The sequence below is a fragment of the Drosophila ficusphila genome, unplaced genomic scaffold (assembly GCF_018152265.1).
Source record: "Drosophila ficusphila isolate 14025-0441.05 unplaced genomic scaffold, ASM1815226v1 contig_436, whole genome shotgun sequence".
Classification (NCBI taxonomy): domain Eukaryota; kingdom Metazoa; phylum Arthropoda; class Insecta; order Diptera; family Drosophilidae; genus Drosophila; species Drosophila ficusphila.
Window position 1 is genome coordinate 734,855 of NW_025064352.1, and position 26,839 is coordinate 761,693.

Here is a 26,839-nt window from a genome sequence, read left to right on the forward strand (position 1 = left end):
AACATTGATATACGGTCAGCAGTGACCAAATCTGGCGACTTTCCGTCTGGTCAGTGACACTAAACCCAAGTCCAAATCAGGATCAGGCATAATTGTAAATCAAATCGCTTGCCAAAAAGTTCCGGAGAGAAGCCTACTCGAAACACTTAAGTGGAACATAACCCCATGTAAATGACCGGCAGTCTGGGACGAAGATAACTGCAGAAATTAGTTGCCATTGGCAGAAGCACTTTGCGCCCAAAATGTCATAATCATAAAAATTTGCAATTATGCTGATGACCGCAACACGGTAGCAACAACCGGCAACTGGAGCAAAACATTTCCAGTTCATTAGCCCAGCCACGCCCCCTTTTCGCCTCAGACTTTCCTCCGTGTAAGGACACACATTCGATTTTGTTGTCTTGGGAGTCTTTTCTTGGCAGGACTTCGAGGCTGGGAGCAGGGCAATACAAATTATGCAGACAACTGGAGACAGTAAAGTCATTATCCTGGATTCTAGTTGCTTACTAGGTTGGATTAGAAATTAGTGAAGTTATGTACTTAATGCACAATATTTGTGTGTACAATTGAATGACTTGAATATGTTTTTTAAATGTTTCCATAATAATATTACTCAGTTCGAAAGATAAGCTTACCTAATTGAATTCATTGGACACGAAGCTCAAGTGAAAAATCATGGCTTTAATTAGTTTTTCATAGACATCAATTTATTCATATCAAATGTTTGGGCGTGACTGTTTTGCTTATCACTTAATACATGCTTTTGTTTCCTTTTTTATGTGTTTTTTTTTTAAATTTTCAGTTATTTTACATAAATTCATTGCTTACAATACGTGATTTCGTTGAGTTAGATTTCATAAATAATTCACAATATTTTTGTTGATGGTTTTCTCTTTTTCTGTATAAATAATTTCGAAATAAATTAATTGCTTAAAATAGAGGCTACAACGACCTATTGGCAAACTGCTGGGCGTTTTCCCCGTGCGCAGCTCTGCTACTTGGAATTTGAGTACAAATGCGAGTATAAGTCAAGGTCAAGGCTGAGTTATCGGGAAAGATATCGCCCAGTGAGTTTGCCCTTTTCATCCTTTTTTCCTATATCTTTTTTCCGTTCCGATTCTCCTGATCTTACGACTACCAACTAAGTGGGCATGCAAAAAAACAAATAGAGATAGAAAGTAGTAAGGACCCAGTGGGGATTACCACTGGTTGGAGGGTCGGCGCTCAGCGCCCGGGGCCGCACTGCCGGAAAATCGCGGCGAGGAGGAGTTCTGCGAGGAGCTGCTGCTGGGCATTGTGCTGCAGGCCGCCTCGTTTGCCAGCAGCGTGTGAATGGCCGTCAGCAGCTTCTTGCGAGCTCCGAACGCCGCGATACCCAGCTCCATCAGGTTCTCCTCGGTCAGCGTGGTGAACACCTCCAAGTCGATTTCATTCAGCACGAAAATTTCTGCAAGGAGAAACACCAGTTATCACTTCAGTCTTTCACCAATTCGAATACATTTTTGAAGGATATTTTGAAGCTTAGTTACTACAACGAAGAAATATACTCACATCGCCTCAAAATAAATTGTGAACTATTCCTAACTATCAAATCCATCAATTTTCTAAGAATACGGAAAAATGCTACATCCAATAAAACTTACCCCTTTCTAACCATATTTTTACATTAAAATCACAACAAAGTTAAGACCTTTTTCCGACAATCGCCTAATTAATAGAAAAACTTTAAGAAGAGAAAGAAAATCCATCAATTTTCTAAGAGTATGGAAGAATGATATATCCATTAAAACTTACCCCTTCCTAATAACATTTTTAAATTAAAATCACAACAAAGTTAAGACCTTTTCCGACAATCGCCTAATAAATAGTAAAACGTGAAGAAGAGAAAGAAACGTTTAAAACAGGAACCATTGTCAAATGGTTATTTTGTTATAAGCCTAAACTGTCTTTGGAACCTTGTTTTTATTTTCCGATCTTTAAGCTGTGTAGAATGAAAGACTCTCGCCAGTCCAGGCACTAAAACATAATGAAGCTTTATACAGTAGACGTCAAGGTACACAAAAAGTAAAAACGGTCAGTTTTCGTTGGGAACTACTCACTGATGTAATGCTCCAGACCCAAGCTGGTGAGCAGCGTCTGGATGTCCTTGTACTGGGCGAGCTGCAGCCGCCGGTTGACCGGCGTGGCGTCCAGCAGTCCGGTGGTGGCACTCAGTCCGTAGGGGGAGCCCAGTCCCGGCGGGAGGCGCCACCCAGTGGAGCCACCTCCGCCCGCACCACCATCCCCGTTGTCCAGCGGGGCGGCGGGAGCGGGAGAGGTGCTGCTCAGGCCCATTCCCATCCAGGCGGGCGTGGGTGTGCGCAGCTCCCCCGCCACCGGAGTGCGCTCCATGGCCTTGTAGCCCAGGGCCCGCTTCATATCGAAGTCGAAGGCGCGGTGGCCCGAGTGCTTGGCTCCTCCGAGATCGTAGTGCAGGCTGCGATAGCTCTCGGCACTTCCCGGCAGGAGGTGGGCACCTCCTCCGCCCGCGGAACCTCCTCCTCCGCCTCCGCCTCCGCTTGAGTTACCCAATCCCAGGAGCACTCCGTCGCTGAGGCGGCGGCCCAGTCGAGCTCCTCCACCCCCACCACCAACACCACCGCCTTCACTGCCGTACGTGGAGTCCGGCGAGTAGTGGGCCCGATTTGGACATCCTGCCGCGGAGGAAGTGGAGGACACGGCACCTGGCACCTGGGCGTACGGCGGATACGACTGCTCCAGCGAGGTGGTGCTGCTGCTGAAGCTCTGGTAGCCACTCGTATTCTGGCTGCAGCTGTTCCTTGGCGAGACAGTCGGCGGTTTCAGTGGCGCCACCGCTCCCGGAACTTGCAGATAATTGTTGTTGTTGTTGTTGTGGCTGTTCTGACTGCCACCCACCAGCGAGCGACTTTGACTCTGTTGGAAGCTGTTGTGCAACTGCATGTATTTCTGAGTGGGCGCACATATCCCGGTGGGCGTGGCCATTCCATTGGCGTTCAGCAACAGGTGGTTGTTGTTGGCATAGGGCGTCAGCTGTCCCGTTAGAGCGGGCGGCAGCAGCGACGGAGTCTTCGGACTGTCCACGTAGCCCGCCAGCAGAGCGGTCAGCTGGGTGCGGTAGGCCAGGTTGAGGTCCTTGTCCTTGGGCATGAAGTAGAAGTCCGGCACCTCGGGCTTCACGTTCGGCGTGGCCAGGCGCAGGATCTCCTGGCGGGCCTCGTAGATTTTGTCTGAGTGAGAAGAGGCTCCGAATTAAATTCAAGGCAAGACAAAAAAAAAAAAAATTGATTGTAAAAAAATATGATTCTAAGCTAACATTACTGTCGTAAATATTATGATTGTAAAATCATAAAACTTTTGTTTGAAGAATGCTTCAGCATAGCCTATACATTTTTTGGAAAATTTTAGCTTTCTTTTCGAAAAATATTTTTAAAAGAATAAATCAGTTTTTATGTTGTGGTAATAATACATTTTGAGTCAATTTATCAAAATATTCATGATTTTTTATAAATGGTAATAAATATATTTTTTCTTGATTCCATTTTTGGACTCACCTATAAACTTCTCCACTCCCTTGACCACAATGGCCAAAGTGCTCTGCCGCTGTTTCTGGCGCAGAGTGATATAGACGCCGTACTTGGTGTTGAGGCTCATTATCTCGGAGGCATCGTTCTGGTTGTCCGGAAAGTCAAATATCAATGCTACGGGCAAATTGCCAAGCAATTGTTGTCGCGCCAAGTAGACGTCGTCGATGCGTCCGCTGATCGTCACCTGCGACTTCTTCAGCGGCTTCACGTTCATATCGCTCAGATCGGCGAATATGATCTTGGTCTGAGTGCGCTCCATGATGCTCAGGAGATTCACGTTGTTCTTACCCTTCACGATCTCGTGGTGCTGTGGAGAGATCTCCATCTGGACATTCACCAGGATTTGGCTCTAAAGTTGCAATTAAAACCGATGATCAGTGGAAAGTGGAAATATTTTCGTTAAACCTACCGCAATGCTCTCGCAGGCGAAGTTGATCAGCAATTGAGTTGCATCTCTGACTTGGGCCGACTCCTTCTCAGAACCTTTCACTAGAACTAACGAGGTGTGCAGCTTGGGACGCGTGGAAAATATTACCTAATAGGGTGGAAAAATATTGCGAAAATTTAAAAAGAATTCAGAGAAAATTTTAGTACAAAATTCGCACTGAGCTGAAAAAAATGAGAAGCCTTAAAAATCTTTACTTGATTCGTTTTGGGAATATACTAATTTTTTTGTTTGTCCTTCGTTATACTTAATAAGCTAATACAATATTAAAGTTTTTATTTTATTTTAAAATCCTGTGAAATTAAAGAAAACTACTCTTTTTTAAAGGAATGTTTTTTTTACCTGCACATTGAACTTGGTCTCGATCATCTTGATGTAGGGGGTCTCGTGGTCGGGCTGCGGCTTGTTGGGTCCCATCACGGGCATCTCAAAAGATATGAGGAGCGGGGTGGAGAGCCGGACGAGGGCCCGGGCCCTCTCGACGCCCTCCAAGCTGCCGCACAGCGACACCTGGTTGGACTTCTCCGTGGGATTGGATCGGTTCGAGTCGGGAAAGTGGATATGGGTGTGGGTGTCGTCCATTATGCGCTTTATATTGTTGCCACCGCGTCCGATGATGTACGAGTGATCCGTGTAGCTAACATCCATTTTCATGATCACTCGGGTTCCCTGCTCGAAGTTGGGAATATCTATAAATCAGATCAGACTATAACAGATCATATAACCCACCCTCGAATCAAGGCTGCTCAGAATTCGCTCTTTGGCCCGCTGCACTTGCTCCACCTTGCCCACAATTCTCACATGCGGATCTTAAATCAAAAATTTAGCTATAAGCATTTTAATCGATATATTAAATTTGACTATATCCTTACCCTTCTTGCTCTTGGCACCAATTTTGAGTCTGCAAGGCCAGCTCACATACGTATCCGTCGTGTTCATGATCTAGTAAAACAATATGTATTGGCGATTCTTATACTATTTATCAAGTCAGCTGGGCCTGAAGTTGATCTTAACAATAACTTAAAACTAATTGCGTAATACACTGAAATTTATGGTGGTACTGTCGAAAAAAAGACATGGATCAATTAACTTAAAAATTTTGTTCGAATAGTAAATAACTTAAGATACTACTGAAAGTTATGTTGAAATTTATAAGGCATGGCATTCTGCCATTTTTTCTGCTAAAGCTTAGTAAGATTATTATATATTCACTATTGTTTTAGAATCATTTTAAGGTTATCTTAAGGCAAAGCTCAGATCACTTACATCATGAAAGAAATACTCGGCTCCATTCATTCCCTCAATGGCGCTGTCCGCTGTAAAAAATATACATAGTTCAAGCTAAGATCTACTCGTACATTTTGTATCTGTCTAGAATTACCCTTTATCAGCTGCTCCAGTTTCTGTCGATCAACCTTGAAACGTTCGGTGTGCAGATCGTCTGGGTTTTGAACGCCCAACTTCAATGCGATGGCGCGTATGTCACTCCAATCGCTGTCCGCGGAGGATATCTCGCTCTGGGTCTCGCTGGGAGCCCCACTGCCCGCCGAGGTGGTCGAAGGAAGGGCCTGGAGACTGGCCAGGGATCCCATGGATCCGCCATCGACCTCCAAGCCCACCATCGGGGATTTGGCCACATCTGCGGCCGTTGGATACATCAGTTTATTGAAGGAGGCACAGGACAGCATCGTTGGGAATGGATGGATGGATCAGTGGGTCGGTAGAGGATCAAGCGATATGTCAGAGGTCAGCAAGTTCGGGTACCAAAGAGTCGTTTAGTTTTAAAAACCAAGCAAAATGTCCGTCTCAGATTGGGGATCTGGATGTCCGTGCGTTTTGGTCAGTTGCTTGCGGTTGGTTAATGAATGCGGTGTACTTTGGTGATGGATGAGATGAGATGAGCTGGTAATGAAAATTAAAATGTCCGAAATGGTGTGATAAAAAAAAAGGAAATGGAATTTAACCCTTTAGTTTCTTACTCAGCAGATAATTCTCCTATAATTTTTATTTGAACTTTTGAAAATTTCTTTTTTGTCTTATCCATGAAATTAATTTAATTTTAGTCCAATAAATTGTTGGAAATTATTTTAAATTGTTTTTAGATAATATGTAAGTAGGCAAGGATGTTATAACAATTGTCCACTTTTTCGTTATTATATTTCCCAAACTTCCTTATGTTTCCTTTTCACATAACCTCTCAAAGCGAAGTGCTTCTGCCATGAGGTTTGCACTTTCTCTCCCTTTCTTTTTTCCCAAAAAGAGCGGGTGAAAGAAACCCCAAGAACCGTAATTTCATCGCCACTTTCACTTTCCACTTTCGAAGGTTAAATGGCGTAACTTACCGCTGATAGATCGCTCGGGGATCTCTACTTGAAATTGAACAGGCCCTGGAGGTCCAGGCAGATGGCATGCGTGAGGTCCTGGACGAATTGGATGGCCTCGACGAGGCAGACGTTCATAACAAAATTACGTATTTGTTGAAATCTCTCGACGAAAGGCATTTAAAGTGTGATCTGCGCAATATATAGATCTATATATCAGTATATAGCTGTGTGATTGCGCGGGGTCGGGGTTGCGTCAGAATAATTATTAGTTTTTGGGGCAAAGACTCTAGAATTCCTGGGGGCTACCACTTCTAAGTACGGCTCGAAGGCAACTGAACGCGGCTCCCGATTTTGCCGATCCATTTGCCATTCGGACCTGAAATATTTCTAACTGTAGAGCGGATGAATTCCGCAGGAGAAGATCTGTCGAATATTGTTGTTGGTGGGTCAATGAACCGCTCCCCAAACCGGAGATTCCAAGCCAGAGAGCGCAAAACAAAACAAAGTCGGAGAGCAGTTCCAGAATCTTAACATCTAAACTTCCAAGCTCTTAACAGAGATTAGAATGTTCCCATGTTAACTTGAAAATGTTGCCAACCGTTTTCATTCATTTTGGCGCCAGAAAAATTGGAAGAGAAATACGGTGTAAAAAGAAACCGACTTTATTCCCGCCAAAAGACACGCCACTTACCGCAATATAGGATTTTCGGATCGTAGCACAAACACATAGATATCGTAGATTAATTTACTTAAACACAATCAATTGTAAAATCGTTTTGACAAAAAACACGCTCGTTTCACGTAAAAAAATTTATTTATTCGCTTGCTAATTAATTTTGTTCGCAATTAATTTTCCGTCAATTGGTCAAATTATGGTTCGAATGGGAATTCGGTTGGCAGTCGATGTACTTTTTTCAATGTAACCCAAAAAAAATAACCACTACCGAAGTGCAAGTAACAGAAAAACACGTGTGTGGAAAACACAAAAGAAAATGCAATGAAAAGCGAAACTAAATTGTTGTCAGGAAATCGTGCACCGCGCGTTGGATATTAATTTTAATTTTTTTTTTTTTTTTTTTTAGATTTTTAGAATTAATATAGAATTAATGTGGAATGCGCGCCGTGCAGTTGTCGTCATTGAAGCGCGCTGACTATCAAACTAAGCTCGACTAGTGGGTCCATGTCCCAACTGACCTTCAGATCTAAAAGCTCCACGTTCTTTGGGGAGCTATGTACTAGATCCAGTTGATAAACAACCTTGGGGATAGAGCTTTCTGTCAGCTGGATAACGGGAATTCGCCGTTTTTCGTCAGCGGAATCAGCTTAAATGAAACTTTGTTAACAGAAAGCTCTCTAGATGGCGCTTCCAAAAAGACTCTGGTACAGTGAGCTCCTAAAGGATACGTATAGCTTTCATTCAAATAAAAAACATTAGCCTCCAATTCCCATTTTGCAAATTGTTAAATAATTACCGCGACATAAGCTTTTATTGAATAGGGGTTACTTTATTTCCTTGCTGCGTTTTTTACATCACTATTTGGTTTTCTTAGAGCTTATTATTACATTTATTCTGGCTTTACACATTTTTGGTTATTTATTGGGGATATGAATATATTATATTTAATGCAAAATGCACTTGCTTCTCTTTTTGATTCTCTTTATAAATCTAAGACTTATCTTCGTCCCTAGCAACTAGAAACATTTACTGTTTTTTATCCTATATTTATATCTCTTTCATGGTTAATATTTGTAATATTTGTTCAGTAACGTCAAAATTGTTAATGTCTATTTGTATATACACTAAACAAATATTTTACATTCTTATATATCTCCTGTTTATAATTTTATGGCTACGATTGAAACCATATTAAAATTAAAAGTCAAATTAACAATCCATCGAATTTTTTTAATGAGCATAAATTAGGGAAGACAACTTTCACAACACGATTTGATTACAGAAATCTTGGCGCATGCATTAGGTTATTATAGGTATATTATTTTTTATTATGTACTTGTTTTTAACATTTACACATATTTATGTTCTTCTCTTTTTATTTACATATTTATTGAAACTTTAAAAATTTATTTTTTAATTTAATGTATTATTTAACATGTACCATATTGATTTCCAAAACATTTATTTTGTTTTAAATTTACATTTTCGTTTAGGTTGTTTGAAGTTTAGATTACCCATTGCACTACATTGATTTATTTTCAAGGTAAAGGAACTATTTACCGCTGGATTTTTGTTGGCCAAAAATTTTTAAATGATCGTTTGTTTCTTCAAGTTGTAATATTGCCAAAACAAAAGTTGAAATTAAAGATTCCCTTCTTTTTTGATTTCGTGTCTTTCTACAAATAAAAGACTGCTTCAATAATTAATTTTGCTATTCATTTCCACAACCGTAAAAAGTTCCTTTCTGTACAGTGGATGTTAATTAATGGCTATTATAACATTTGTTTCAAACTTTATATTTACACATTGACATTATCCCAAAGAGAAGACAAATCATTATTAATTTTGTTGCTTTAGCTTGAGTTGTTTACAATGTTTAAGCTTTCAAAACCCACTTTAAAATGCACTACAATACCCGAAAGCTAAGCTCAAGTGCAGTCTAAAGTTCAGCTTGCTGTACACTGTGCACATTTCCTTTTTTTCTTGCTTGTTTTTTTTTTTTTTGCGAATATGTAGAATGCTTGATGTAAAACACAGGGAGTTTTAATTTCAGGACAAATATTTAATGAACGCTTTGTGTTTTAGCGACTGAGCACACGTTTTTTTTACCCTGTACGCAAATCCCCAAATTAACGGTGCTTTTTGTGTGTCTTCTTTCAGCGATTAATGATGTTTCTATCATTGAGGTTTTCTGTTTTACTACGTGTTTTTTGGGGTCTTTAATTTATCTTCGGTTTGCTTAAATAAGAAAAAGTAAAGTTCAGTGATTTTAAATTCAAAAACTGTTTATTGTCAGTAAGTTTTTGGGACTTAGTTAATTTAGCTTTAAGAACTTTCGTATAAGGAAACTAAAATAATTTAAGCACCCAAGAATAAAGAATATAAAGGAAAATGTGAGAACATTGTTTTGTGTTTGCAACGTACAGGGTATTCGCTTTATTATTGGTTTCACCATACGTTATATTTTCCCCAGCTTAACATTAATTTATTTCCTGTTGGATTATTCATCGGTTCCATATCTACTTGCAGGGTATACTTTTTTACTCCGCATTTCTCCACCTTCCAGCTCATCTTATGAATATAACACTTAAGAGCTACGGCCAGATCGATTTATGCAGCTGGCTCATTCAATCAATACGGGTGCGAATGTTTATTAATTATGCCCTTCAACTATTCGGGTGGAAAAGAAAAAGGGCCGTTTTTTCTGCACGGTGGCGAGCACCTTAAGCTACTTTCGAAAATGGATTTCATCATCAATGCGGCATCAGCACGCGCTGCAATGTGACTGCATCATCGCATCCATCGTCTGCGATTCCTTCGCCCGCCTTTCCCGTCGTCGAGTCATCAATAATCGTTGATCCGTCCAACTGGCCACGCCCCCTTCACCTCGAACGCCCCCCGCAAGTGTCGCTGACAGCCGCTTAACGCTGCTCGCAACTCCTCCAGCCGCCACATCTGCAACATCAGCAGTTGTTGTTGCTGTTGCAGTTGCAGTTGCATTTGTGCTGCCAATTTTCGCATCACCATCGCCGTAGTCATCATCATCATCATCGCGACTCAGAGTTGGCATCGCCATAGCCATTTGACAATTATAAAAGCATTTGACGCCCCATGCGGATGTTACCGCTTTTGGAGCCGTCGCATCGATGTTGCTGCTGCAATGTTGCTGTTGCACCTTCCCTTTCGCGGCCTTTGTGTATTGACAGCTGATAATTTGATGGGCCAGTGGCCCGAGAAGCAGAAGAAGAAGAGCAGCAGTTCCACCACCGCCCCCACAGATCCAGTGCCACGCCCACGCCAGCTGCCTGTTGATGGGGAGCTTTGCCAGCTGAAATGGCCAGAATCGCCAGAAGATTTCGTGTGCAGCTGTCGAGGCTCCCGATGCCGTGTTATCCGCTGAAAATGGAAAGAGCGAAAGGTTAGTTTCAGTTAGCAAACATGTCACATTGTCACTAAAGCGAAGAGTTTTTTTTAATGTATTTTTCAAGCATCTCCAATTCTTAAATTATTGCATGTTAAACGTTTTATCAAGTGTTTAAGGGGAAACCAATTTTATATATATTTTTGAAGAGATTTTAGTGGTTTATAAAGTATATTAAAATATAATAACCCGCTGCGTTCTCAGCATTACAGAAATTCGGTATGTATTTATGTTACATTTCAGCGAGTTTTGATGGGAAGCCAAGGGAAATGCTAAAGGAATCTAGTTTCCTACCAAAAAAAAAATAGATATTCAACCAGACGGGATCCCCTGTGTGCGAGCGGTTGTGTCAACAGTGCATTTGCATAAAGTTCAGCGCGGAATGCAGGCGAGGAATCGGAACATGCAATCTCCCCATTCCATTCCTTCAACTTAATAACGAGGGTGGCTTGCAAACTTCCGTTTGAGGGCTTGCCGTGGGCGCTGTGGCCAAAATATTGTTGCATATACGCTGGTATTTCGCTGGCTTCCAATGCTGCTTTCACCCAGTTCGTTCCATTGGTAAGCCAGTGAACTCAATTTTAAATACAATTTTCAGCTCAATGCGTTTACACACTTGTTATTCCTGGTGTTGTCGTTACTTGGTGTTAAGTAAATGTTGTCGCTAGTAAGTGGCAACGGGAGAACCGCAAAGGCAGCAAGGCGAACGGGGGGGGAAAAAAGAAGGATATAGAAAGGTCCCCACACATTTTCGCCAGAGGCCCCAATCACGCTCCCGTTCTGCACAGTCTGCCGCAATTGCGCGACAATCTTTCATGTCTAAACTAAGTTTATAGCAATTTGATTTCCCCGCCATCTGATTCGATAAGCCTGCTCCTCCTTGCTCATTGCTCCTTGCCACTTGCCGCTTGCTGGTTGCTCCTGGTTGTTAGCAGTCTGCCGGAATGTTTATGCTGCACAATTTTATTTACATAATTTACATTGTGTGCCCGGCATCGACAGGATGCAGTGGGCCGAACTAAGTGGGATACAGTCCGTCCTGGCTGTTTGCGAAAGGCTTTCGCCTTGGCTTCCATCAACGCGAGATGGGATCGCTTGAACCCATCGAATGCGCAGGCAGATCCCTTTGCATTGGTGAGTTATTGAATTGGATATCTGTCTGCTTAAATAAATAATTGGATTGTCATGTGGCAATAAATAAGTAATCGGATTTATGTGGGTTCAGTTTAAATAATAAAATTATAGGTAAGCCACAAATTTTGAAATTTTAATTCACTTATTATACTTAATTAATTGAGTGATAGTAATTGATAATTCAAGGGTACTTCTGTATGAGTGTATATATACGATTTAGGGTACCCACCTGAGTAGTATGTCAAGTAGGACTCGTTGTGATCCTCATAGCCGCCTCGTTCCCCATTCGTTTGCTCCTCGAGGGGATAGTTGTTAATGTCATACGATCTGCCCGAGGCCATTATCCTGGGTCGGTCCTCCTCGATGACACTCTCCATTTCCTCCTTGAAGATGTCGAAGATATTGGCGGTGCACTTCAGCTGAGAACGGGAAATAGGAGGTGGTCATTATTAGGATCCCAACCGGTGGGAATTGTATCCTTACCCTCATCTGGCTCTTGAGAAAATGCTGATTGGTGACCATGAAATGTATGGCACTCGTTACCGATTCCAGGGTGCTGTTCTCCCGCTTTTCAATCTGATACGTCTTTATGTGGTGCGGCGGCACCTACAAGAAAGGATCACGAATAATGTCAAGTGGCATCTCGAATTTGCAGCGAAATCAATTTGTGGATATTCAGCAATCCTTTCTCAATGAAGTGGGCTGCAGCATGAAAGCGAAAACTATTCCCCAAAGCTGACACTTTGGCCCGAAAAATAAAGGCGACCACCAACCACACCAGGGCGGTTGAGGCAAATTTATAACTTATGAATGATGAATAGATTTACGCTTGAGTGATTAACTAGAGCAGATGATGCTGATGCTGATGCTGATGACGATGTTGATGGTGATGGTGATGGTGATGGCAAGGATGGCGGGGATGCCAGGAATGGGGAGCAGGAGCCAAAGGACATGGGTGAGCTGTGTCGAGAAGACGAGGCCACTTTGTTTGCGGTGAGTTTAGTTTGAAGTGCCTGGCAGATACGATGGCCTGGCCCGCACCACCACCCAAAAGCATCCGCACCACCCGCACCACCCACAGCTGACAGCACACATGACGACTGAGGGGCGGTGGTTGGTTGGTTGGGTGGGTGGGTGAGTGGTGCTCCTGTTGAAATGCGCTCGTTAGCTAAAAGATCAAGTGGCCGCACCCACTGCACGGCCACCCACTGTAGGCAACACTCAAGTGCTGTTTGTGTTAGTTTGTGTTTTCCTGCTTTATTTTCGTGTATCTATAAATATAAATATGTTTTCCATATCAGCTTTTTTTGCTGAATTGCTTGTTTTGATGACGATTAAATCCGAAACTTTGCATACTGCACTTTTTATACCCTTGCAGAGCAAAGGGTATTATAATTTTGGCCAGAAGTTTGCAACGCAGTGAAGGAGACACCTCAGACCCCATAAAGTATATATATTCTTGATCAGCATCACGAGTAGAATCGGAATACGTCTGTACGTCTGTCCGTCTGTCCGTCTGTCCGTTTCTGCCTAAACTAGTCTCTCAGTTTTAAAGCTATCTCGCTGAAACTTTCCCAAAATGTGTGTAGTTATTGCACGCAGTATATAAGTCGGAACGGGCCGGATCGGCCGACTATATCGGATAGCTCCCATACGAGAGAATGAAATAAAAAATTCTTACTCCGTTGTTTTTGATCAGATCGACTTGAATTCTTCAAGATGGCGTTTTCTAACTGCTATTGAATTTCGGATTAAATTTGATCAAAATCGGATAACTCTATCATATAGCTGCCATTGGAGAGATCGAAAATTATATATAGAATTAATGGAAATAAATTGATAACATCGTTGTTTTTTATCCCATGAGCATGAATTTTTGAATATAAAGTTTTTTAAGAACGTTTATATTGAGAAAAAAGTTTCATAAAAATCGGTCATCTATATCTTATAGCTGCCATAGGAAAGATCGAAAAATCTATATAGAAATAATGGAAATAAAATTATAACATCGTTGTTTTTCGACAGACAAGTATGATTTTTGGAATATAGAGTTTTCTTACGACTCTTGAATTACGAATTAAATTTGATCAAAATCGGACAACTATATCGTATAGCTCCCATATGATCTATAGTCAAAAATATGGAAAATGAATAGAAAAATCGTCTTAGCTTCGATGTTGTCTAGCCTTTATGAGTTTTGTTCGACATATTTGATGACTGCAAGGGTATATAAGCTTCGGCTTGCCGAAGCTAGCTTCCTCTCTTGTTTTAATCTCATCTCGGATTAAATCTAAAATATACTAAAATTTTTTTAACCGCCTACTGTTCCTAAGAACTTCTCAGAGTGAATAAGCAAAATGCTGTGCATATTAAATTCAAGAAATACCGCTTTAATTTCTTTTTATTTCATTTTAATTATTGAATTGGTTTGCTTCTTTCGTATGACAGATAAAAAAGCCCGACTTCATTTACTTTAGAGTAAAACAGTAGATAAGCTGTATAAACTAACAACTTCATCTCTCACCTACTGAAACACACACAAAGGTCGCCAGTTTGAAATATGAGTTGCAGGGGCCTTCGTGACATTGACAACGCATTTACTATACTCCGGCTGCCACGAGGTAAACCTCTGTCTGGGCCAAAAATAACAATAACACCAGCCAAAAGTCTGGGAAGGAGGCCGTAATGTTTTGGGCCGCCATAAAAACGCCAGAGAAAAACTAGCTGACAACCTAAACGTTTCTTGAAAAACCGAACGCAAAATGCCAGGACATGTCAGGCATCCCAGCCGCCCAGGAACCCAGCAACCCAGGATCCCAGCAACCCAGAATCCCAGGATGCCACCAACCCATCGCAGGAGCCTCGCATCACACCTGTGCAATCATGCGGAGAGGCGGAGGCATGACAGCAGCTGGGCGCAAACTGCCAGGAGGCACTGTGACCTCCTGTTGGAGTCGACAGTCGACTGCTGTGGTTGCGGCCATAAAACATCCAGACCGGCCCAACAGAGCTCAGCCCAGCCCAGCCCATTCCGGCCAAAGCGAATGGCATAAAAACTGACGGCATATCAGAAAATGTATATAGCCGGTGAAGAAAAAGCGGGCAAGAGAACGTGGCTCTAGGCAAATATAAATGCCAAAGATGGGCCTGCAAAATGGAACTGCCGCACTCGCAGGTGCCAAAAAGTATGCAACAGACGAGAGATGAAAAATCGCACACTAAACGCAAAAAATTGCAAAACCAATGGCACTGGCCACGATTCACCTGGTTTTTGCTATTTTTCAAACATGTTGATTGATCAATTGCGAGGAGGCAATTAAAGAGTTTACTATTTAATGTACTCCGATTTGAAACTGTGCAAATAAAAGCAAATGTTTTGATAAATAACTCCGAGTGCAATTTCAAACGATTCGCTGACCATTCGAGAGCATAATCTGTTTCGAGCTCCTGGATAAACGAATTTTGTGTCCCAAAAAGTACATAAAATCAGAGTATGTAATAAATGATAAAAGCTACCAAAGCCTTTTGCAATAAATACATTTTTATTTGGTTTGCAGAAGCCTTTGCAAATCTATTTCTCCAAAATAAACGGCAAACTTTGCATTAGCCAGCGTTTCTTTCACACGCAAAGTGCATTCAAACCGGAAGCAAAGTTTCTGACCCTCTCTTAACCAATGACTAATTGAAAAAGCGGCGGCCCATCAATAGAAGGCGATCAAAGCCCTCCGTTCACCGATTTTCGGATTGCCTGCTAATTGATGGGCGGAATGGGCGTGACCGTCTGCGGATAACAGTGGTAAACGAAACCAAAACTTACCACAATACCATTAATAGTCCATGTCAAATTAGCAGCCGGTTTCGAGTATTTAATTGAGCAATTGCCGTCGACCAAATCGCCGATGCGATAACGTGCCTGTATCCCGGTAACCACAGTGTGCTCTTCCGGCAGCTCTGCAAAAAAGTGGGCCAAAAAAGTGGGGGGCACATCGTTAGCCAAGGAATGGAAATGTAAAATTAGCCGAAAAAGGACGAAGCCGGTGGCGTCGGGCTCAAATAGATTTGTTCTAATTAATTTGCTTGCCTCGACCGCGCCGGTTCGCATTTCCATTGGCCCATTGCAATTCTAAGCACTATACATAGATATTTTTTGTGAAATTTGCACATTCTTTTTACTTACCAACCACCTCCATTTCGCCGGACACCATGGCCGTTTGGAAAGTGGGCGCCTCCACGGATATTTCGCATGTAAATTTCCCCGAAATATTCAGCGGCACCGACTGCAGAACGACGTGGCTCTGATTCGAAAGGTTGCGCTGCAAAAGGAGAAAGCGAGCGGAGAAAGTCAGCGGAGGGGAAATGGAGAAAGTAATAAAAATTAGTTGGCTGGACGCGGTGCATAGAAATTGAATATAACCAGCGACAGCGGGGATAAAGTGAAAAATGAGATAGGTAAAATATGAAAATGCTCGCCGTTGTGAATGACGAAAAGCACAGCAGCTGGCGATGGAATATTGCCTGATGGAAAGTGACTGCCAATTGAGGGCATAAAGGTGAAGGGTTAATTTTCATGCTAAAGGGGTCATCTCCATTTGATTAGGATTTTCTTTGACTCAAAGCAATTTGACACAGGGTTATGAATAACCCTGTCTGTCTTTTGAATCAGAAGGATTGCCCTTCCTTCACTATTTTTCTGCTTTCTTAAGATTTAAACAGCGCGGAAAGAAAGAGCATAGCTTGAAATTTAATTACCCTTATTTTCATCTGAAATCCCTAATTAATTCACATTTTTTATATTCTGGCCTGCGCTTAAACTCGTCGAACATAAATGAGAATTTCATTTTGATTATAGTGCTGGCGAAATTGTATCTTGTGAAGAGAAAACGAGGCAACCTCGTAAAGCAATTCACTTAATAAAAATCAAATTTAATAAATTGCATTTAATCTTATACGTAATTTTCAGTATAAATATATGACACATAAAAGCAGTGGAGTCATAATTAACTGGGGGAAGTGGTGGGCGGCGAAAAGTTTGGTTCGGTTTCAGAGGATCAATGACTGAGGGTCGTGCGAATGTTTAACCCAATTTGTTGCTGCTGATACCTAATTGGCCCTTGTGTATTTCGCTGTAGTAATTAAAGGTTCCCAGTTAACCCTTACCTTAAGTCCGTTAAAATAGCTTTTAAAATTTAAAATTATTTGAAGTCAAAAAACAATTGGAAATATCATTTTCAAAAGGAGCTAATATAATTTTCCAGTATTTTTATAGTTTAATTTATAAATTTTTTCAAAAATATAATACATGAAATTAAAGTGTAAAGCTCCGCTTGTTGTTAACTGTTGCCATTTTTTTTCCCTGGGGACTTATGCAATCTGTATATATATTGTTTTTTAATGAGCCGCAAGTCAATCGCAAGCGAGACTAATTGGCCACGGCCAACAACTCTTAACGGTTCCGTCTACGGATGGACTGGCATAATTACAACGGGCAGTGGGGCAAATAAGCCGGCAAATGTCGTTATGAAAACGAATCCAGCCGGGGTCCTGGCAATCAGCCATTATGGATATAATTTACACGCAACTGCAGTAACATGTGCGCGTTATGGGGACAGGGCGTTAAGGGGAATTATCCATATCCACGGCGGTAGAGTGTCTACGCTGCGAACATTCTGTACTTACCTCCACATTGAGGCCACTTGTCATGGCAAAGACCTTCATCGCCGGATTCTCCTTGGGCGTGTAGCGATAAAACTCACGCTTGCCCTTATACCATTTCACCGAATATAGAGTATCGTTTTCCATATCGTAATTACACGTGAACAGGGCGTTGCTGCCACGTTTCACCGCCTGTGGTATCATTACCGACACATCCTTGAGTGCCACAATAAAATCTGCAAATAAAATGAGTTTGGGGGTAAGTGAAATATCCATGAATCTGGCGGACTCGTAAATATAAAGTGTATTTTAAAAATATGTATACGATTAAAAATACAATTGGCAAACTTTGCAGTCATCTTTCAAATGTATTTATTATTTAACTCTTGTAATAGTTTCTGAATAAATTATTCAGGATATCATATAAAATATTTTGAATGTTGAAGGATTATTTTACCTTGTTTTGTGACAACTCTTTCTCTTCAATACCAACATTAACTGCAACTTAAGGAAGCCGCAGACCAGAAAGGTGAGTGGAAAACTGACCTTTTCCCCTGAACCTTGGGATTTCGATTCGATGCTAACTACTACGCCAGCCCTTCCTTTGTAAAGCGAGTGACCAGCAGACCCGACCGCTGGCTTCCGTTCGATGGTTCAAATGACAACACAAAATGTTGCAAACAAAGTGGAAACCCATCCAACCACCGATTTCTCGATTTGCTTACTTTTTCCTATTTTTTTAACAACCCTTTGTTTTGGACCCTGGATAAAAAGTGGGCGAGAGATTTAAGGACTGAAAAAAATGGTAATCTAGATTAAGTTAAAATAAACTACCAGCCCCATATAATATTTTCGTTTTATTTCACACTTGCTTATAAAACACCTTTAAGATCCACGAATGGTAATTCATTTTAAATTAATTGTATTGTCATACCAAAAAAAATATTTATTTAGCTCTGCTGCCCCACAAATAAGCTCATGCCACTATTAATTAAAAACTTTTCGCAGTGCATGTTGTTTTTTGTTTGGTTGCCTTCGGTTTGTTTTTTCTGTTCGTACCGGTGCACAATCCTTTTGTTTCCCATATTGACCCATATAACGAGCGAACATTTTGTTGTGCCCTCCGACCCGCACTCAATGTGGCTGCATTTATCGCAGGGCGCACAAAATTGTCCTTCAGCTGCACATTGTTGTTTAGCACTGACCACCGCCCGACTCCCAGATACCCAGCTACCCAGCTACCCAGATACACAGATATCCAGCTACCCAGATACTCAGATGGCCAGATACCCGATCCCCACCCCGAAGAACCACAGCAAGAACAACAACTTTCCCTGCCATTTTATTTTGTTATAAAAAACTTTTACAATCTACGTTTGTTAAGTATTTTAACTGCTTTCCCTGGTTAGATGTGTGTGGGTCGCCCTACCTTTCCCATGATATATGTGTGTGTGTGTATGTGTGTGGCTGTGCAATATAAACCAATGAAAATTGCAGGGGCAACTCTTCGTATCATTCACTTTCCGCCCCCTTTCCCCTGGGCAGGAGAAAGTTCTGTGTCTGCTTTGGGTGTTTATCTGTCAGTTTATGTTTACAAATGTCCACTTTTAATGGTTCACCATTTAACTGGAGGGACTCCAACCTGCCCAGAACCCAACAAAAGTTGAGCATCCTGGGAGAGAATGTGGAGTTAAGTGCGGGAAGGGTACTGTATGACATGCTTTATCATACATATTGTTATGTTCTGTTGTGTGTTTTTTATACTTCTGAGTTGGCTCCGTCTTCTTCTGATTTTTTTATGTAGCTCCATTGTTGTCATGACTTCTATAAGCCATTTGCAATGACTATTTTTCTGTTTTCTAGCAGTCACTATAAGTATCAAGTATTCGCGGAGCTTAAAGTGCGTGTTTATTGTCTTTAACTATTGCTGTTCGTTCATATTTATAGTTTTCTGAAAGGTATTAAAATTTCAGGCAGAAGTCTGCAATTCTCTTACAAACTGTATAATTATTTAGATTTGTATTTCTTTTTCAATTTTAATGATACAACATACACAAAATGAGTTTGCTTAAAATTGACCAAAATTCATATTTCGAAGCCCACATCGTTTCTAATTTAAATTAGATTTTTAAGTTGCATCCCTCTTAAAGTTTGTATTTCAATTCTCTAGCAAACTGCATCATTTCGTTTTCTTTTATTTAATTGATTTATTTCCTAATTTTATTTATAGATTTTTTCCTTTTATTATACATTTTTACCCATTATTTCCTATGAAAATAATTCCATTTAATCATGAGTCTAAAAAATAATACATTAATTTGCCAAAATAAATTGCTAAGCCCAGGTGAATCCCACAATAAGTAGTTTTATTTCAGGTGGCTTACTACAGCTTATTGCAAAACATGATTACAAATTTATGTTGTGGTTTGCCCCAGCGTTTTTATTGATTTTTTCCTCCATTGACCACAACTTCAACGGAGATAATTTGCAATAAAACTTTACAGACGAAATGCATTTAATTTGGGCACATTAAGTTATATTAAAAGCTGATCAAAAGTTAAGCAGCAAAACAAAGTGCCAGACAACACAGACAAACCAAACAATTGGGAATGGGATTCTGGCGAAATAAGGTCTCCTCTAAGTTGCCCTGTAAGTGCTTCTCACACTTAAGTGAAGCCCCCAAAAATGTATTATTCTACATATATATGTACGTAGACCAGACTCAAAGCAGACTCCAGACCGAGTCGCGACCACAGAACTCGACCAGAAAAAAATAAAAGGGAGGCTCAACGGGGGAAAACGGCAACCAACTGATGACGACGATGGGTATTGTAACTGACATGGCTGTCAACACTGTAGCCATTGCCAGGACCTCGACCATCAACCGAAAACCTTGTCCTGCCCCACTCGTCTCCCCACTTTGCAGTCATTTCAACTTTGGAATTTCAATAAGAGGCTCGGCGAGGGAAAATGCCGCAGGTGGTAAGCCCACCGAGTCCCAGGACGTTGGTAAAACCAAGTTGCCGTCTGGCGGAAAGAAAGGCAAATAAACCAGAAAAGTAAATACATAAATTAAAAGTGTAAAGGCGAAAATGTTTAATTCGCCAACGGATGCGTTGGGATGTACTCGAATGGAATGGATTGGCTGAACGAATAAAGCGACAAGGTACTCGTTTTTTTTTTACCACCTTGAAACAACTATGCCACCAAATTAAATGTTTAATACCTATAAGCCGTGCGCTATTTTCATAAATTTCTATAAATCCTTAACTGCATTTATATTCGTGTTATAATTATATTTGTATAAATAACAATAAAATATTTTTTAGTTTTAAGCTTTCTGTATATTTATTTCAAATATTTTAGTTAGTACCAATTTCCCCTTTCCAAAATGTTGTCCCCATCGAACTTTTGCCACTATTTCATTCTGCACCCACCACTTGCCAAACTCTAGTCCTAAAAGTAATGCATTTTATTTTTTTAAGCCAACTCTAACTGGCCATTTTTCGCCAGCTTCCATCCCAAACCTCCTTCCTTTTCCCGCACTTCTCTTATTCGCTCTGTTATTCCAGGATTTTGGTTTATTTTTCAAACAATTTTTTATCATCAGCTGTCAATAGTTCAGCCAGCTGACCCATCGAAGGGGGCAACGAAAACGAAAAATAAGTCGAAAGGAGTTGGGCGGGACGAAAAAAAGAAATCATTACGTAAAAAATGTTTTATGTTTTGCTATTGCAACTTTGACCAGGCGGTATATGAGGGTTGCAACTACAATAACAACAACAACAACAACAACAAATTGGGTGAAATGATATGTTGTTGCTGTGTTACATGCTCCCTGGCTTTGGAAGTAGTCCAAACTTGCACGTATAAATACATTTTTGATGGCGACTTTGTTGCTCTTGTTGTTTGCAGTTTCATTGCTTGCCATAAAAACTAAAAAACGCCAAATAGAAATAAACGCATTTTTATATGTATCTGTATTTATGAACCCCATAAATATGTCAAATAAATTACGAAACAGTCAAAATATTGTGCCATGTTTGTGTTGCCAATGTGTTTGTGTTTATGTGTGAAGTCATATATGACGATTGGGTCGAATATTCGAATATGTTTATTTTTGGTATAACTTTGCTTTGCTTTATTTTTGACTTTAACTTGACTTTTATAAAAATGTTATGCATTGTCAAGAAAGGGTGTATAAATATTTGAACTTTTATATTTATTTCAAATGCTTCCTGAGTTGAATAACAGTTTTAACAGAAAAGAAAATTAAAACGATCTATTTTGAATATTCAGTTTAATTTGTTTTTATGTTTCGCTCGATTGAACAAACACAGATTCAGTCTTGCTTGTTCAGAATTTGATAATTTGATACTTCAATTTGAAAAGCCCAAAACAAAAACCTCTATCTCTAAAATTGCCCGCTAATTTGGGTTTTCTCTTTTGTTGGCTTTTTGTTTTGGTTTTGTGTTGTGTTTTGTTTTGTTTTTAGAGTGTCATAAAATTTTGCGGCTGGCGCTTTGGCCCCAATGACAAAAACAAACGCAGAGAGTGCGAACAAAGCTCGGCCCGCAGACAATTTCATTAGGAGAGAAGTTGAGAAAAAAAATACTCACATTATGAGATACTCAATGGCAGCAAAAAAGGGGGTAAAAGCCCAAAAATGAGGGTGACCGAAAGCAGTAAAAAGCGAAAACCAAATGCAGGTTTTCGCAGTTTTCGGCATTTACCAAAATGTTTGTCACTGCAATGCATGGCACTCACATATGTGTATGTGCGTGTGTGTGTGTGTGTGTGTGTGTACAAGCAAAGGACACTTTGTCCTGTTTTTTTAGGGGAGGAATTGGCCGGGCGGTGGGTCATTTTGGGCCCTCTATGTGCTGGGGCTATTAAATAAACATGCAAATTATTGCGCAATTTTTGATTACGATTTTTCAACACGAGGCAGCCACCGCCAGCAACAACAACTGAAAACAACAACAACAACAAAAGCAACAACAATAGCGCCTCTCTCGTGCATATTTGTATATGTATATCGAGCCACTAGCCGAAAGACCACCACCCAGAACCACCAAACACCCCGTGGTTTCATCCTGCAATCTTTGCATGCATTCAACACTCAACGCCTATTTTGCATACAAATTTTATTATTATTGTATTGAATTGGAGCCGCGACAATGGCGACAGACTCCCACTTTTGTGTGTGTTTTGTTTGGTTTTTGCCATTCTGGTTTTCCGCATTTCATTTTTTTATTTTGGGAATTATGTTAAATGAAATCTGTGCAATTTTTAGCATGACACTTGTTCGTTGTCATGTTTTTTTCGTTATGCATTGCGCTTCACTCGGAATTGAATATATCGGTGGTCCTGTGTAAATATTGGGTTAAATATTTAAGTCAAGATTTTATCATAAGATAGTGGTATCACATAAAAACTTTTATTGACAGTTCATTTTTTTTTACGGTTGAAGCTGTCAGCTTGCCACACTTCTGGTTTTTTATTTTTATAACCATCAAATATCGTTCGAAATCATTAAAGAAAGAGCTAAAAAAAACCGATAGACTATTGGGTCATGCATTTGTCATGTCATCTTCAGCGGCTCTGAGGTGGGCGTTATGGGGTATGATATTCGCAAAGGCTGGCCAGGACTCAACCCAAAGGACTCTGGGCTTGGCATTCATTGGAGTTTTGCATGAGTGTCTGTAGTGTGTGTATTCACAGGCGACCGCCAAAGCGTCGCCAAAAGCATCATCGCACATGGAAACCAACAAAGCCATGAGTTTTGTTAGCTTTCTTTAGTAGAAAAGAACTTACAGTAATAACTCATTTCTATTGATATGCAATGAGGTAGAGGAAAACCATTGTGTTTAGTCCCTAGAAGCTCTGATTACAGAACTATACACTTTCATAAGCAGCACAAGTCTAAAATAAGATTCGGATTCATTATACAGGGTCCATAACTTCTTTAAAGGAAATTTTATTTATTACTTCTACTTTATAGATTTTTAAAAGGTCTTCCAATTTTTATTTATTACTTCTACTTTATAGATTTTTAAAAGGTCTTCCAATGGTCTGTTGACTCTCCCCCTTCGAAATTCGTGCGTGTGGGAATTTTTGAGTGCCGGATGACAGGTGCGGGGGCTTAGAATTGTTCAATGTGCCAAATATAAACATAAACGGTTTGCCGAACTCCCGAGAATCTGTGGCACAATTGGCCAGTGTGAGGGGGGTGTGTCAACTACATAGTCGGTCGACAACAGTTGCTGAAAGCCCGCATGCAAAATGCATAGATACAAATATACTTTTTGTTTTTCGCCAGCAATCTTGCATGGCCAGCTGCAACTGCAGTTGATGGATCGATTTGTTTGGCCCTCTGAACTCTCTCCACATTCCATCTAGCTCGACTCGTCTCGTCGATTGTTGCATAAATTAAAATTCGAATTTCTTGTAAATATTTGCTGCAAAAAACGATTTCCTCCATATGTGCGGAGGGAGTTTGCATTTCGAGTGGTTTTCCATGAATGCTTCAACGATTAAAAACGTTTGTAAATGTTGTACATGTGCACTTTATTTTTGAAAGATTAGAATACTCAAATGAGTGGATAAAGGTGTACAAAAAATATGATGAAGGAATTTTATACAAATCAAAGCCTTTAAAGTATTAAAAATGCAAGCTATTTATTTATGCAAACAATTTTTGTTATTTTTTTTTTTCAGTAACAGCTGTATGAATGGGTTACCTTAACTTATGTGAAATTATTATATGTAAAAAAAATCAACCTCAATATATGGGTCCTGATTGACTGTCTATCGGTTGAGGGCCCTTATCGTATTTTGTTTTTATTTTCCTGCCCGTAAAGTTTTTGTTCCCTATCAGAGTAATTTCTTTCGCTATCCGAGAGTTTTCGACAATGACGGCAACTATACGCGATATATACAATATACGTTTCGCAGTGTGTATAGGTGCGGCGCTAGGTTATTTCGCCAGACATCGGGCCGTCAAACAAACCAATTTTCACTGCTTTTCCAATAACGTGTCCCATTCCGCCCCCACCGCCCCCCGATCTGCTGTTAACTGTAAACTGCAAATTGTTGGTTTCCATTTTTTTTTTTTGTTTCCTGACAGGACGAAGTGGGGTTTTTCAGTCGAATGGCTGGGTTTTTGGTAACAGCTGCGCTGTTAAAAATCGAAATGAAGTCTGACTCTTTGGCCAGACTCACAGCGTTCTTAATTAAGGCATTCTGATAGAGAACTCCATGGCCGACAATGGACAATAAAGGATTTCAACGCTTTTTTTTTCTGCAGCTCACTCACCTTATTGTTTCCCCTTGTTGTTCTTTTTATTTTTATTTCTTTTCTGTTAATGGACAGTTTTACCATTTGCGTATTGCCTAACCAAAGGAGGGTAAAACACAAAAAAAAAAAAAACGAAAACCAAGAGGGGCCACCAAGGTAAATATCGGGATACCGGAGAGAGCCCCAAAATATCAATTTATCTTTAGTCCAGAGCTCAGGAGAATTGTGCATGCTTTGCATGAGAAGTGGACGTGGCTTCTGGGGCACGTAATGTTGCAATTTCTCAGTGCGGGGAAAATGCCTGGGAAACCAGAAACTGGAAAACCTGCTGCCGTCGAGTGCCTTGTTTATGCAATGACGACGCATAAGTAGCAAGTTGATTTCGGTCCGGGAGCCTGCATTTCGCTACGGAAAAACTGTCTGAAACAAAATAAATTACAAAACAATGTTGCCGGGTGGTGCCACGCCCACTGAATGCCAAGATCCGTGTGCAGTTTCACTTGCTGTCTGCCATTTTCCAGCACCTTAGCATCATCGTTACCGTTGCCCTGCCCGTTGCTACTTGACATGCTGGCATCTTTGGATCTGTGGGCACTATAATCTAAGGAAATTTATGTGAACGACAGGGCCGGGCGAAAAGGGAAAGTGAAGTGAAAGGAATTGAAAAACCTTGGATCTCGCATTCCGAACATTTTGTTTATGCCACTCAAATGGAGCTTTTGGGATTATTGATTGGTCTGGGGATCCGTCCGATTGTTTGACATCAACAGGGAAAACTCTGAAGATGAGTTGCGGACATGACCTTATTGGACTGAGGTATCAAAGTTTATCAAATTATACAACACCTATCTCGATATTGATTTATTATTATGTTTCTTACCTGCACTTAATTCTCATTTAAATATCTCTGAATTAATTAAAGAAATACATACAAAATTTTATATATTTTTTTAATACATTTTTAGAGTCCTACACTGCAATTGCCTTTTTGAAAATCGATTCTCATATACTATATACAACACAGCAGATACATTTCTAGGTCATGTCTATTTTGTCTCCTTGAAAGGATGTTCAAACATTTACAGCAGCAACCACAAAAACTTGAATGTCCTTGTTTCTAGGATTTTAATTGATTGTAGCGATTTGATTTATAACTAGCCCGGTTTGTTTGGCTTCTCTTCCCTTTGATATATGTAAATATTGTTGATTTATTGGCTAGCCATGAATATTTTCTAATTGTGCAAATGTTTTTGGCTCTGTTTGACTTGGATCATCGATTAGCCATATATCATTCGACCCCGGGGTTGTGTTGACAATTTTCACATTGATCAAAAGCCCAAACCGTATATTTCAAAGAAACAGTCCGCAAATGAGCTGTCAAATGCAAGATAGTCCAAAAATTCACCTTTCGGAGATGAGGAATGGGCCTGGACCATATTAAGCATACGACCCGTTGCAGCCGAACCACACATGTGAATGGAAATTGGCCTTCAGTGTGGGAGTTCACTTTCGTCGCAAAGACCTTTTGACACAAGTCCCAGTTATAGTCCCATGTTTGTTCCTGGCATTTCAGTGTGACTGGTGTCTGTATTTGGCTTGGGTTTGGCTTTCGGCCTGCTTTTGTATTAATTGCTGTGACATATTTAAGTTGAGATTTTATTGTTCTCCATCTCTGTGCACGAGCTCTCCTTCTTTCTTTGTTTGCGTGGGCGAGTGTGTGTGTGTCTCTGTGCGGTGCCTCGGCCAAATTGATTGAAATTACTACTTAAGTCAAGCTACAAGTCCCCCCAAAGGAAAGTGAACTGGCAACGGCAGCTCTGCCCATGAAGACACTACAGAAATGGAACAGTGGGTCAAGACTTATGTATTAGCCTCATAAACTAAATCCTATATGCCTTATAATCCTAAATGGTCTAATAAAGACCCCTTTATGTGTTATTTACTTACTATAAATATAAACATTTGGTAACACGTTCACTATCAAGCGTATTTAATTATTCAATAGTATTAATTTGGTAAGTGAAAGGCAACCCTATTTGGCTAACAATAATTTAGTTGCTGACCCACTGTGCGAAGTCTAGTGTACCTAGACTTCGGCGCATAGCTTTAGAGGACAGGCAGAACATTTCATTTGAAATCCACAAGGCGAAAGCCAGCTAGGATTTGTAATGAAGATATACAGACACGTCCTGAGATACAAACACGCACGGGGTAAGGGATACAATCGCACACATGTCCGGCTCAAATCACTTAGTTTCACATTACAAAGCCATCCTGACGAA

At 40.5% G+C, this 26,839-nt stretch overlaps 3 protein-coding genes across 3 annotated transcripts in view; all 3 read right to left on the bottom strand.

The window, feature by feature from the left end:
* Positions 1-685: 685 nt before the first annotated feature.
* LOC108101367 (protein bicaudal C) lies at positions 686-5,739 on the bottom strand. The gene is made up of 9 exons (XM_017205680.2): positions 5,432-5,739; positions 5,317-5,366; positions 4,923-4,992; positions 4,780-4,859; positions 4,393-4,719; positions 4,015-4,140; positions 3,573-3,954; positions 2,100-3,248; positions 686-1,447 (listed from the first exon to the last, which is right to left on the bottom strand). The coding sequence occupies exons 1-9, from the start codon at positions 5,736-5,738 to the stop codon at positions 1,200-1,202; spliced, it is 2,739 nt and encodes a 912-aa protein (XP_017061169.1). The 5' UTR covers position 5,739; the 3' UTR covers positions 686-1,199.
* Positions 5,656-7,523, bottom strand: LOC108101368. The gene is made up of 3 exons (XM_017205681.2): positions 7,066-7,523; positions 6,393-6,563; positions 5,656-5,952 (listed from the first exon to the last, which is right to left on the bottom strand). The coding sequence occupies exon 2, from the start codon at positions 6,549-6,551 to the stop codon at positions 6,417-6,419; it is 135 nt and encodes a 44-aa protein (XP_017061170.1). The 5' UTR covers positions 6,552-6,563; positions 7,066-7,523; the 3' UTR covers positions 5,656-5,952; positions 6,393-6,416.
* Positions 7,524-7,858: 335 nt separating this feature from the next.
* LOC108101373 overlaps positions 7,859-26,839 on the bottom strand; it is a 43,473-nt gene continuing 24,492 nt past the window's right edge. The window contains exons 3-8 of the mRNA XM_017205687.2: positions 17,282-17,493; positions 15,783-15,918; positions 15,423-15,556; positions 12,089-12,211; positions 11,835-12,024; positions 7,859-10,446 (exon numbers count right to left, since the gene is read on the bottom strand). Of these exons, the coding sequence (XP_017061176.2) occupies positions 9,815-10,446; positions 11,835-12,024; positions 12,089-12,211; positions 15,423-15,556; positions 15,783-15,918; positions 17,282-17,493 (1,427 nt within the window). The 3' untranslated portion in view covers positions 7,859-9,814. The remainder of the gene's footprint in view (positions 10,447-11,834; positions 12,025-12,088; positions 12,212-15,422; positions 15,557-15,782; positions 15,919-17,281; positions 17,494-26,839) is intronic.